We start from the raw sequence: 13,993 nt of genomic DNA, 5'->3' as shown, positions 1-13,993 counted from the left end.
GGCAATTATCGGCTAGGGCTGCTGGGAGTTCACAATAACAGGTTAAAGGAACATGTATCCCCTTGACGCTGTAGTCCTCTCCGTCTGCAGTGGCTCCCAGCCCCCAGCCTGCTTGCTTGCCACCGCGGGGAGCTTCCTGTCTCCAAGCTGAACTACCAGACATGAGGACTCATCAAAGGCCACGGGGACTCTGGACTGATCTCCAAATTAGCACTTCACCAGTGTTTGGCTTTAGAGACTAATAAGCCTCATCTAAAAACAGAAGACACCTCAGAGACATTTCTTCTTCTGTTATTTTTACCTCCCATATCAGCTATAATGGAGGTCATCTCAATCCTGTGCAGTGTGTATATTTAAAATATATTTACACACTCAGAAACGCAGTATGGCTTACTCAGTACAGTACTTGCATAGGAGACACCATTTGCAGCCATTGGCATAATAGAATTTAATATTATCAGCGTCAAGTGTTAATGAATACCCACTCAGTGTGTCATAACTGAGGAGATCAAGCCATTTTCATGATGTAGGGGGTCATTATGGAGGATAGGAGTCGATATCTGAGAAAAGATCAGGTGAGCTCTGGCCAACTGAATGTTAACCCTTACACAGCCAGGGAGTAACACAGACAGCATTCTTATTTCTACATTTATATTACAAGGGAAGTTAAACGTAATAATAATTGTAAAAGAGAAGTAGGAGCAAAGAGGAAAAGGAACTGTTTGAAGAATAATTTGTTCCATAAGCTCTAATATGGATGATCTGGTGTCCTCATGGAGCTGTCGTCGGTAGGTTGTTTGGTCGTATGTGTGTCCCCGATACTGTTTGGAACAACTTCTGAACACTAAACAGACAAAGCCGCACCACACCTTGTTTGGTTTCGCTCCACATCCAAAGCAGACCAGAGTGTGTCAAAGTGCGTTAGAGCGTGACGCCGTAGATCTTACAGGGGACTAGCACACATTACACACACTTGTCCCTCAGATATGTGTTGCTAATGCGGTCGGCGACATGCTCAGTTAAGGGACTTAACGAGTTCCAAACACTGATTAAGACTCCTCCCTTTGGCTGGAGGATGTTTGGGAAGCATGATATTGTACAAACGGATCCTAACTAGGACCAAATGGCGTTGTGAGGCAGTGCTCTCTCCTTCGTGCTTTTGTGCTATGAAAATAAAAATAAGGCTGCTGCCTATTAGCTCATGTGCTCATTCACATAATCATGTGTTAGCCAGGTTATCAATCAGCTGATTGATATAGAGCCTGTCAGATTGTGTGTGTGTGTGTGTGTGTGTGTGTGTGTGTGTGTGTGTGTGTGTGTGTGTGTGTGTGTGTGTGTGTGTGTGTGTGTGTGTGTGTGTGTGTGTGTGTGTGTGTGTGTGTGTGTGTGTGTGTGTGTGTGTGTGTGTGTGTGTGTGTGTGTGTGTGTGTGTGTGTGTGTGTGTGTGTGTGTGTGTGTGTGTGTGTGTGTGTGTGTGTGTGTGGGGAGATAAGGTTTAGGCAAATGTGAGAAGGTGGCTGAGGTGATAGGAGGTTGTGAGGTAGACTGAGGTCACAGAAAGTGATAATTTGTCAGAGCAAGATAAAGACTGTATTGTCCCGTAACCCACTAATGTTCAGGAAGCTTAACAATGGAAGGTTGGAAGTTAAATGATCATAAAATGTGTAATTTTTCTTATTCAGAAAAAAATGGTATTTGTGTAGTACTACAAAGTTAACAGCCTTCACAGTTGTGTATAATTCTTTATCTCTGTCCAGAACAAATCAAAAAATATTCCTAATGCAGCAAGTTGAAACGTACTGTATGAAGCACCAACATTATATGGTTTGAGGCTAGATATATTCCATTACAATATCTAAATGTATTTAAAATCTTGAACTGGAACTACAAAAAAAACACAATACAACAACATAACGATCACCTTTATTATTCAGGCTGCATTAGAGTAAAATAAAGTTTACAAATGCACTACTTTTAGGCAAGTGAAATTGACTTGATCAATTGAATATCCAAATCTGCATTATTTAAAAAAAAACCTAAATGTTTAATATGTTTAAAGGTGTTCTGTAGGATCCAATGGTAATCACATATTTAATTTCCTGTCAATATCACATTTGACAGTTAATTAAAATATATATATTTTTGTGAGTTTAGGGGTAGTAATCCCCTTATGTTACATTTGGACCTACTTTCATCTCCACGTGTAAGAACTGGAGTTGTTGTGTATCTCAATAAAGTGTATTATAGTTATCTGATATTGAAGTACTTTGGTTGCAAATTCATTTACCTCATTTGAAACCTTTGTTGGTGGGATGTTGTTACAGACCTCCTAATTCAAACCTAAATTATTTAGAAAAAGTATGTCAAATGTTAGATAAAGTTTGTGATCTTGATAGAGAGATTCATTTTATCGGTGATTTAAACATTGACTGGAATATGTCCCACTGTGCCTTAAAAAACAAGTTGCAGACAATAGCTAATACATGTAACTTGGTACAAATGGTGACTAAACCTACTAGGATGTGCATAAAGAAAGGTGGAGCAACAAGTACAACTTGTATTGATCATATATTTACAAATGTTAGCCATTTATGTTCACAGGCAATATCAATTCCAGTAGGGTGTACTGATCATAATTGAATAATTATCGTGAGAAAGACAAAGGTGCCAAAAGCAGGACCGAAATGTAATTGTGAGGAGATCAATGAAATGCTTTTGTGTAGAGTCATTTATAAAGGATGTTCAAAAGATACAGTGGGGCAAAAAAGTATTTAGTCAGCCACCAATTGTGCAAGTTCTCCCATTTAAAAAGATGAGAGAGGCCTGTAATTTTCATCATAGGTACACTTCAACTATGAGAGACAAAATGAGAAAAAGAATCCAGGAAATCACATTGTAGGATTTTTAATGAATTAATTGGTAAATTCCTCAGTAAAATAAGTATTTGGTCACCTACAAACAAGCAAGATTTCTGGCTCTCACAGACCTGTAACTTCTTCTTTAAGAGGCTCCTCTGTCCTCCACTCGTTACCTGTATTAATGGCACCTTTTTGAACTCGTTATCAGTATAAAAGACACCTGTCCACAACCTCAAACAGTCATACTCCAAACTCCACTATGGCCAAGACCAAAGAGCTGTCAAAGGTGACCAGAGACAAAATTGTAGACCTGCACCAGGCTGGGAAAACTGAATCTGCAATAGGTAAGCAGCTTGGTGTGAAGAAATCAACTGTGGGAGTAATTATTAGAAAATGGAAGACATACAAGACCACTGCTAATCTCCCTCCATCTGGGGCTCCACGCAAGATCTCACCCCGTGGGGTCAAAATGATCACAAGAACGGTGAGCAAAAATCCCAGAACCACACGGGGGGACCTAGTGAATGACCTGCAGAGAGCTGGGACCAAAGTAACAGAGGCTACCATCAGTAACACACTACGCCGCCAGGGACTTAAATCCTGCAGTTCCAGACGTGTCCCCCTGCTTAAGCCAGTACATGTCCAGGCCCGTCTGAAGTTTGCTAGAGGGCATTTGGATGATCCAGAAGAGGATTGGGAGAATGTCATATGGTCAGATGAAACCAAAATAGAACTTTTTGGTAAAAACTCAACTCGTCGTGTTTGGAGGAGAAAGAATGCAGAGTTGCATCCAAAGAACACCATACCTACTGTGAAGCATGGGGGTGGAAACATCATGCTTTGGGGCTGTTTTTCTGCAAAGGGACCAGGACGACTGATCCGTGTAAAGGAAAGAATGAATGGGGCCATGTATCGTGAGATTTTGAGTGAAAACCTCCTTCCATCAGCAAGGGCACTGAAGATGAAGCGTGGGGTCTTTCAGCATGACAATGATCCCAAACACACCGCCAGGGCAACGAAGGAGTGGCTTCGTAAGAAGCATTTCAAGGTCCTGGAGTGGCCTAGCCAGTCTCCAGATCTCAACCCCATAGAAAATCTTTGGAGGGAGTTGAAAGTCCGTGTTGCCCAGCGACAGCCCCAAAACATCACTGCTTTAGAGGAGATCTGCATGGAGGAATGGGCCAAAACACCAGCAACAGTGTGTGGAAACCTTGTGAAGACTTACAGAAAACGTTTGACCTCTGTCATTGCCAACAAAGGGTATATAACAAAGTATTGAGATGAACTTTTGTTATTGACCAAATACTTATTTTCCACAATAATTGGAAAATAAATTCTTTAAAAATCCTACAATGTGATTTCCTGGATTTTTTTTTCTCATTTTGTCTCTCATAGTTGAGGTATACCTATGATAAAAATTACAGGCCTCTCTCATCTTTTTAAATGGGAGAACTTGCACAATTGGTGGCTGACTAAATACTTTTTTGCCCCACTGTATGTTGGAAAAATATTTTTGAAAAACTAAATCCAGATGATGCTCTTGCAGTATTTAATTTGTTATTCATGTAAGTGATTGATAAACATGCACCACAGAAAACTAACAGTAAGGAACTTTAGAGCACCCTGGTTAGAATTAAGAGATCTAATGAAACAAAGAGATGAGGCCAAAATTGTAGCTTTTTCATCAAGTTATGAGTCAGATGGGCAAATTTATAGAAGGTTAAGAAATTATGTTACAGCATTAAATAAAAAGAAAAAACAATTGTATTACGGAAATAAAATTAAAGATATTAAGGATGATAAGAAACAGCTGTGGAGTTTAGTAAATGGCATGATGGGCCGTAAGCCGAAATCCACCTCAACATATCTTGAGGTAGAAGGGAAATTCTTGACTAAACCAGTACAAATTGCTAATTATTTGAATGATTATTTTCTTGATAAAGTGAATGATCTCAGGAGAAATATGAAGCAACCTATAAATAGGAACTCCACTTTTCTAATAAATGATTTAATTATGGAAAATAAGAATTGTTCATTTAAAATAGAGAAAGTGACAATTGCAGATGTTGAATGTCTACTAGGTAAATGTAATGATAAACCGCCAGGTGTGGATCATTTAGATGGTAAATTTATTAGATATGTTACTAATTTGGTTGCAGAGCCTATCTGCTATATCATCAATTTGAGTATTGAAAAATGTATTTGCCCACAGGCATGGAAAACAGCAAAAATTATTCCACTTGCAAAAAAAAACAGACCATTTTCTGGTACAAATAGCCGCCCAATAAGTTTGTTACCAGCATTAGGAAAGATAATGGAGAGAATAATTTTTAACCAAATACAAAAATACTTTGAAGGTAACAATCTTAACACTGATTATCAACATGCTTACCGGCCGGGCCATTCAACATGTACTGCTTTAACACTTACACAAATGACCGATGACTGGAAGGTGGAAGTAGATGATAGGAAGTTAGTGGATACAGTACTACTTGATTTTAGTTCTGCCTTTGATGTCATTGATCATCCATTGTTGTTGCACAAGCTAAAACAATATGGTTTTAATCTGAATGCGCTGAGGTGGGTAGAAAGTTACTTGACCAATCGATGTCAAACTGTGTTTTTAATGGAAGTTTGTCAAAATTAAGTCAGTCACTTGTGGAGTTCCTCAGGGTAGTTGTTTGGGGCCACTTTTATTTTCTGTTTTTACAAATGATCTACCATTAGTGCTACGAGAATCCAAAATTGTAATGTATGCAGATGACTCGACAATATATGGAGCAGCTTCATCTACAAGTGAGCTGAGTCACTGTATGAACAAGGATCTAGAACAGATCTCAGAGTGGGTCATAAATAATAAGTTAGTACTTAATGCTGGAAACACTAAATCTTTAATAATAGGATCAAATCATCAGTTAAAAGGTGAACCTAAATTGCTATTACATTTAAATCATATTGAAATTGAACAGGTCAAGGAAACGAAATTGTTAGGTATAACTCTGGATCAAAAATTATCTTGGTCTAAACAAATTGATAATGTTGTATGTAAAATGGGAAGGGGTGTGTCACTTGTTAAAATAATTGTAAAATATTTGCCAAAAGATGTCAGTAGACAAGTTCTAGATGCTTTGGTTCTGTCACAGCTTGATTACTGTTTTGTTATTTGGTCTAGTGCTGCAGAAAAAGATCTAGACAAACTACAAGTAGCTCAAAATAAGGCAGCACGATGTGCACTGCAGTGCTCCTACAGAACCAGAGTGACTGAAATGTTGGAGACCCTTAAATGGTTGAGTGTCAGACAGAGGTCCACTTTTTGTTAGGAATATTACAGTGACACACTTACCACATATATTATCACAAAGGTTTATATCGCAGTACACTCAACATAACTATCAAACAAGACATGCAATAGAAAGAAGATTCGTATTACCCACATCTAAATCAAATATCAGACAGAAAACAGTCATGTACAGAGCCATGGTCAGCTGGAACTCTTTACCAGTCCACATAATTCAGGAAAATTCTCAAGTACATTTCAAAAGGTTGCTAAAACATTATATGAGCATTACGGAGGAAAATGTAACTGTGCCTGTGGTTTGGCCTTGTGATGATGGCTAAAATGTGATGACCATTTTTGTTTCACTTCATATACCATTGTTCATATGATGAAATGAGTTGTTCTATTTTGCTTTTAGTTTTGTTTAATGTTTGTTCTGTGTGTGTGTGTGTGTGTGTGTGTGAGGACCCCAGGAAGAATAGCCAACGCTTATGCTAGTGCTAATGGGGATCCTAATAAAGAATGAATAGTGTGTCTTTAAGTTTAAGATAGAGTTGACTAAGATCATTTGGTCGGAGAGCTGAGGTCCTGCCACAAAGGTTAAAGTGGTTGCTATGGTTACCAGATAAGCACTGGACTCCTGTAGTGCCGGTATCATGCATCAGTGAGCGTAAATTAGCTCCTAGTGTAACCTGCACCTCAAGATACAACGGCTCGACCTGACCTCCCACACTCTTCATCCTCGCACATCACGCCTCTACACCTCATGTTAAACCTAACGCTACACTACTCAAACACACATACGCGTAAAACTCTGATCTACCTCCAACCGTGATAAAGACAAACCACAGCCGCTATTTCCATAACCCATCGACAGAAAACATAAAAATGTCGTGAAGAATTACAACTGAAAGAAGATGTTTTGTTTTTTATTGTCTTCTACGCCACTTTAATTACGATGCTTGTGTAGACTGGGGCGACTCATTTAATACAAGACCGTGTTCCCTGGCTGCCTTTTTATTTGTGTTTTACATACCTGAGCAGAATTGTACTTTCCTTGCCCACAAAAATGTAGGGGGCGGTGGGCGAGAGAAAAGAAGGCGTTCTATTCTTAGCTCTTGTCATGTTAATAACTTGTCTGTGGGAGGGTAACTCTTCCATTCAAGTCCTTTTATTTATGTGCAGGAGGATGTATAGTTTGTAGCGAGAGATTATTTACCTCCCTGTTCGGATACGCCCCTCCGGGCAGAGCCAGTCTTTAAATATCCCATTTGTGTGCACAAAAGCCTATGTTATCAGGGTGTCTTCATCATAAGGCTGGCTGACTTGCTACAAACAGCTACTGGAAGGCCTTTAAAATAAAGACGCTGGGTGTAAAGTGATCAGCTGAGGGGCCATATCACCTAGAACGCAGGCCCTGGGTCAAACAAACACATCACATCACACAGCCATTATCCGACCTTGTAAACAAACTCCTATAGGCAGCTGCCCATAGCATGGACTGACCATGAAAGAGCCAGGCGTTTGTCACTAATACACACATTTTATGTCTATGTACATTGTCCGCCTGTCTCCAACAGAGAGATGTTAATTCCTCTAAACCTCTCACCCCAATCACTCTTAATACTTTCTGTCTGAAAAGGAGTTGAGCCGGCTCCATACCTGCATTTCAGAGAGCAGAGAAAAGACTATGAAATGCTAATGTTTGGCAGTGCTTTAGTGGGCCTACCTTGTGACCTGATGTATGGATGCTGAACACAAAGAGGTCTTTGTGAGGGAACCTCAGAGACGTAGAGTTCAGGCTCAGGTAGAGGCTTACGCTGTCTAAATCATTGCCGGGGCGTTTGTTTAAAATTGGTCTGCACGGTATGTAAAATGACGGTGTTTTAAAGTCCAGCGTAAATTCATCTTGATTTTATTGATAATCCGTCATGTTGTGTAATGTGTTTTGGCAGAGGTGCTCGGTCCCCAGTTTTTAGTGAAGCTTTTTCTCACCAAATGTGGCAGATCAAATTAGCCTTGATCTGTTTGTACGACAAAAAACAGAACGTTTTTTTGGAAGGGTTGGAGGGTGTGCTGTCTGACCTCTAGCAACATCAGACCTCTCAGAAAATGAGAAGGGCGTAAATAAAATCAAGAAAGCAAGTTTGTACATTCTCTGAAAGGTACAGTTTGTGTTTTACTGTATTTGTATTAGATTTGCACATTTTTACTGGTGCTCTGTGTATGCATGGGTTAGGGATTTAAGATGCAGAGATTTAATTCAGTTTTCCAGCTCTGTGTGAGGCTTGGCTGCATGACTCGCTGTGTGTGTGTGTGTGTGTGTGTGTGTGTGTGTGTGTGTGTGTGTGTGTGTGTGTGTGTGTGTGTTCAGGCAGACACTAATAACACTCCCTTCCCTCCATTCGAAGGTTTTTGTTCCTGAGCGCTTAGTGATCATTAAGCTGCCGTAGTAAGCTGCTTGGCACCTGCTTTACATGCAACCACCACCCGCTCATTAACACTAACGAAAGCGTGGCTGGCAGCCGCAATCCACGCCCAGGCTCGTCAACCTGCCCCCTTGCTAAAATTAGCTACATTTCACAAACAATTTCCCCAACTTGTTACACAGTTAGGTGTTTATTGGAAGATGGCTGACTCAGACATAGAAGTGGTGGGTGTAATAAGCACACGCCAGGTTAAGAAGAGATGGCCCACATAATAAACCATAATTTGCCGACAATTTTAAACTGAACTTCCCTTCCTCAGGCATTAAAACACACACACACTCAAAGGGACTTGATAGTGTGACGCATCATGTGTATTTCTAATTTCTTTTTTTGCTGTGGATGCTGCTTGGAACTTTTTCTACTCAAACTAAAGCCATCAGGCTCAGCCTTGGCCCCCCTGACCGATCCCTTCCCCCTTACAGTTATTGTTTGTATTCCCAGTCTCAGATTTTTACCTCTAGCTCCCTGTAGTATTGACCTGTATTAATTCTGAGTGGGATTCAAAGTCCATTTATTTTCTTTACGGTATGGAAAGGCCTTGGTGACATGGCTCCCCTGTGTTTATAATTTTGCTTGTTTCAATTTGTGCTCGGCCTCCCCTGACAGAGCCAGGACATGATGTATCGTACACCGCTGCCTTATCTGTTGATGTACAGTTTTAACCTTTCCAGAAGGTTGCCTCTCTCCACTCTGTGCAGACCAGTCTCCCTGTTCCCCCCTCTTCAGATTCACCTCCCCATCCAGAGCACAGGAAATACATACAGCGCGGCGGCTGAATAAAAAGAAGAGCATAACCCCTTTTCCAAAGTCATCTAATGTAAATGTTTAGGTTTTGTTTCCATAACATTTCCATATTAAGAGTTGGCTGCCATCTGCAGCAGTGGACCGTGGAAACGATGAGAGTTTGGGGGCTTGAGCCTTTTGCAGTGCGGAGAGGCTGAGCTATGTGTGTGACATTGTGGTGAACTTTCAGTGTGCATCTGTGGGCTTTTTGCTGGGCTGTTAGCTTTGGCCTGTTTGCTCATAGATACAGCACCGTAAATCACACACTGTCAAATGTAGAATCCGGGGATGGGGTGCAGAAGCATGTACTGCTGCAAGGGCCTCTTGGAGGGAGGGTCCCACGTGTGTTTGGTCACTTATTTTCCGGTGCTTGTGACTGTCTCCATACAAGTACTGTATGTAGAACATGCACTGCCTCAAGGCTCAGTCAACAGTACACATACATAGTTGGCAATGTCACGACAACTGATTCTTGCACGCATATTTATAATTTATGGCTAAAATAACATGTCGAAGTTGCAAGGGTCAAACATCCAGGTATTTATAATAAGCTCGTAAATTATAACCACATAAAAGACTAAATATTTCGGTAATTAATATTAAAATAACACAAAAGGGTGTTTGAGTCTGTGTTTTAATATGAAATGATTGATCACAGGTTCAAGATTTTATGCACTTTACCTTGGAGCTGAACTTCTGTTGCTCTCCGTGGCCCTTTGGCTAGTTTCCTGTCTAGCTCTCCTGAGGCCCCACAACATTGTTAACTGTCTGAGGATAGAGTGTCTGGGACCAGAGCACTGTCAGCCCCCTTGAATCTGGTCTTGCATGTGGGGGCTGAGGTGCTCTCCGTTCAGAGTTCAACTGTGACATGTCTTTATGCATGGCAGCTAATGTTCAAAGAATAGGTATGATCTATATGAGGCAGAGAGGGGCCACCGGTGGCTCTTCGGGGCATAATAAATAGCTTGAAAGATGATTTATTGCCTTTGTGAGGAGAAGTAGTGAAATAACGTTGCACATTCCCGCTGAAGAACCATTTTAATTGTCTCTGCACCTTTCAGCAGACCTTCAGGTGTACAGTAGTTACAGTGTCTAGAAGACACAATAGCAGCAACACGATGAGAGGGAGAGAACAAAAGATAGAAAAAAACACTTTTATTTAAATAGCCTGGACTTGACTTCTCTGTTGCTTGGCAATTCATTATTTATAGCTTTTAGGAACTGCAGTTCTTGCCAACTGAGTCAAAGTTGTTCTGGCTTTTAAAACGAATGTGAATGAAACAGCTGGACACTGTTGGATTGGCTAACATTAGCCGCCAGATGCAGTGTGTTTAAGTCTCAGACTTTGTGTTGAACTCTCTTTGCTCTGCTATGTGCAAATGGCTTCCGACAACAGGATCCGGAGGCCTTGGTCTAATGCTTTGTTATTTCTCAGATTATTGTTTTTTTCATTGCCATTGTAATGTGATCAAGTGTGTATCACCCTGTCACAAAGATCTTAATCTTCCTGGCAGCTTTTTTATTTGTTTCTTTTTCCTGAAGTGTGATCAAAGGAAAAAGAAACTAAGTGATCATATCTCTCATAGATCAATCTTGCTTCTGTCCCATCTTTCTGTTTCTTCCCTTACTTATTCTTGCTTTTCTTGTTTTGCCTTCCACATCCAAAATCAACAGCCATAAGCATTTTGCACATATTAATTCAAAAGAAACATTCATAGCTACTCTTGACTTGACAGTAATGATGGACTAATGAAAATGGGCTTTTTTTCTTTTGTTTTATACTACAGGTTCGGTCCAGGCCTTGTGATCTACTGGTATGGTTTCATAGGAGAGCTGGACTGCCAGAGAGATAGGGGTATCCTGCTTAAAGACTGCTTCCCTACAGACATAGTCACCCTGAGCCATGCCACCCAGCAGGACCGACTGCCACAAGATCCAGAATAAAGACAAAGAGGGAGGAAAGAAAGATAAAACTTGTGATGGAAGGAAAGAAAGAAAGAGGAAGACAAGGAGGCGGGGAAGGAACAGGGGTGTATATCCAGATCCGGAAGCAATTTGGCTTTCCTGCAGTGTGAAAAGAACGGCAAAAAAATCTGCCCTGAACTCCACCTGACCCTCCTTCTCTGTCTGTCTCTCCCTTCCTCTCTTTCACTGCCCCAAAGCTACCACATGTAAACACACACCATCTTTCTGTATTATCTGACAGCACAGGGTCAGATTCATACCTGTGTGCAAAAACACCATCTTGGAGGCTGGTTGTGGTCAGCTCCTGGCCCCTGGATGGCCTCTCGCAACGGACAGCCAGGGTGAGAGCCAGGGTCAACGCAGGACATTAGGCCCTTCCTTATCACATCCAAAGCCCTGGCCTTTGTCACTCCTTCCTCCTCCACTCCCTAGGCAGATAAGAGAGGTGCGGTCCAGGGGCTGGGTGGACGCCTGTCTCTCACCTGCGTCACTCAGTGTCCTCTGTGTCCTCTCAGTCCCTCTCCAGAGGGGGTAAACAGAATCATTTTGGATTAAATAAGGCCTCAATGTGACCCTTTCCCACTTCACCTTATAAAACTATGGAGGATTTTTTTTCCAGTTGTTCAAGCAAAGTTAACCTAACTAAATGGTATCAAAGATAAAATCCAATTGTTTGTAATTATCTTTAAGTCCCTATAAGTCTCCACAGTTTGGGTAAAATGCCTCCAACATATCCCACCAAACTCAAGGGCCAACTGCTAAATGTCTATGTATTTCTCCCTGGCTAGCTTGCATCATCTTGATTTGTTCACCATGGACCAATATGTATCTTTTTTAAATAATCGGTTATTGTTAGTCTATGAAACTATGAAACATCAAAAAATTGTCCATCACAATTTTTCTATTCCCACCTAAACTCATAAAAATGTGTCCTATAAACAGTGTTACATGACATCATAGAAAGCCAAATAGCCTGAAGCTACAGTGTTCTCCATGCAAGGGATTAAGGTGCCTGTTGAGCCAGAGATTTGAGGTCACAGTCTAATAAAATGCAAAGTAATTAGGTCTATATGTCACTTCAACAAGTGCACTGCAGGGCTCAGTCCATGGTTTGTTTTATCCCATATTTTACACCGGGGTCATTTAAAAGAAAATGTATTTTGTATGTGTGTTTATTATTAATAAATATGTTTTGATAAAATATTTGGAATGTGTTCTTTTTATGAATGCTGCCAGCATAAAATGTATTATTACCCTCGTAAACTTAAGCATTGTGAGTGCGTGCGTACGTACAGTAGAGACACCTGATTTTCATGTAAATGTGTGTGTATCCAGCAGTTGTCTGTTCCACTTTTTTTACAACCTCTGTACCTTTTTTATGAGCAGATACCAATGGAAGAAACACAGCCAGGCTAGGGGAACCAGAAGTGAACATAAAGTTGAGTGATGCTTTTAGAGGCAGATATGCACTGCCTATAGGGGGTCCCTGTCCTGTCTTCTACTTTATGGCACACAAAACGGTAAGAGGTAAGAAAGTGAAAGAGTGAAGAGCCTGCCGCCACCTCAGAGAATGTATCTTATGTATCTTACTGCTGCAGTACTGAAACTGAGTAAATATAAGAGGTTGTTTCCTAATACACTGATATTTCAGTAAAACCTGCTGAGAGATAAAACAAAACAGACCTCAGGTAAGCGGTATTGATTGAAATGATGTTCTCCTTGTCTTCACTGCAGTGTAATCATTCCCAAACCTGAACCTTCCCTGTTCTGTTACTGAGGAGAACTCCCCCATATAGAATAAAAAATAAGTGCTTCTATGTTTGTTCTGCAAAGTCATGCACTGCTCACGCAGTTAGAGAGATATGGTATGTGGGGGTTAAATACCACTAAAGTGTTGCTTGATTTGTTACCCTTAAACCTCTAACCCTCAGCCGGCTCCCATCTAGGCCTTGATCCCTCCATGAGGAGGCCAGTGGGTCAGCGTGGGGTCGCCAGGCGGCCATGGCTTCCTCTATCAGGCCCCCCCTGCTCCATGTGGTACAAAACAACTGTCCCCATGTGTCCAGTTAAACTCGGCCCTGTTGCCTGGCCATGGAATGCTTAGACATCAGTTTATGGCTCCTGTTGGACACAAAAACAGAGCTATTTTACTCGGGGAGGGAAAATTCTCTATTGAGTAAGAACAGAAAAAAATGGAAAACAGCAGATTCAGTTCCTCTCAAGTTTCAAGCCTTCCTGCCATTGTTTTCCAAGATGGCTGTCGCACAAAAGAGGAGCCAGGGTCAACTCCTATAAATTAGGTTCTGCACACAATGCAAACTAAATACAGCTTTTTTTAAATGTACTTCAAAGGCAAGAGCCGACATCAGCGTCAGCTGACAGTTTTTCCATGATGTGAGTGCAAATATAGAAGAAAAAAAACTTCTGTCTGATGATTTTTAAGAGCCAGACATCTTTATTTTGTGTTTTCCTTGTCCTTGTCTACCGCCTCTTTTTAGATTCATTGTTCTTGTCACAACAATGGGCAGTTGAGTGCTCTCCGAATAAGGCAAGTTTGGAGAGGTCGTTTCCTGGGGCAAAGAACATCAGTGTTGGAGAAATTTGATCCTCAAGTGGCATCC

General features: G+C 40.9%; 1 protein-coding gene across 2 annotated transcripts in view; it reads left to right on the top strand.

Annotated features, from left to right (window-relative positions):
- cdin1 (CDAN1 interacting nuclease 1) overlaps positions 1-12,565 on the top strand; it is a 57,252-nt gene extending 44,687 nt beyond the window's left edge. The window contains exon 11 of one of the 2 annotated variants that reach the window (XM_063909677.1): positions 11,195-12,565. In XM_063909677.1, coding sequence (XP_063765747.1) covers positions 11,195-11,351 — 157 coding nt within the window. In that variant the 3' untranslated portion in view covers positions 11,352-12,565. The remainder of the gene's footprint in view (positions 1-11,194) is intronic. The other variant, XM_063909676.1, reaches the window with a different exon arrangement.
- Positions 12,566-13,993: the final 1,428 nt, after the last annotated feature.

The sequence above is a fragment of the Eleginops maclovinus genome, chromosome 19 (genome assembly GCF_036324505.1).
Source record: "Eleginops maclovinus isolate JMC-PN-2008 ecotype Puerto Natales chromosome 19, JC_Emac_rtc_rv5, whole genome shotgun sequence".
NCBI classification, from domain to species: domain Eukaryota; kingdom Metazoa; phylum Chordata; class Actinopteri; order Perciformes; family Eleginopidae; genus Eleginops; species Eleginops maclovinus.
Note: the sequence above shows the minus strand (reverse complement) of the source record. Positions and strands in the feature narration are given on the sequence as shown.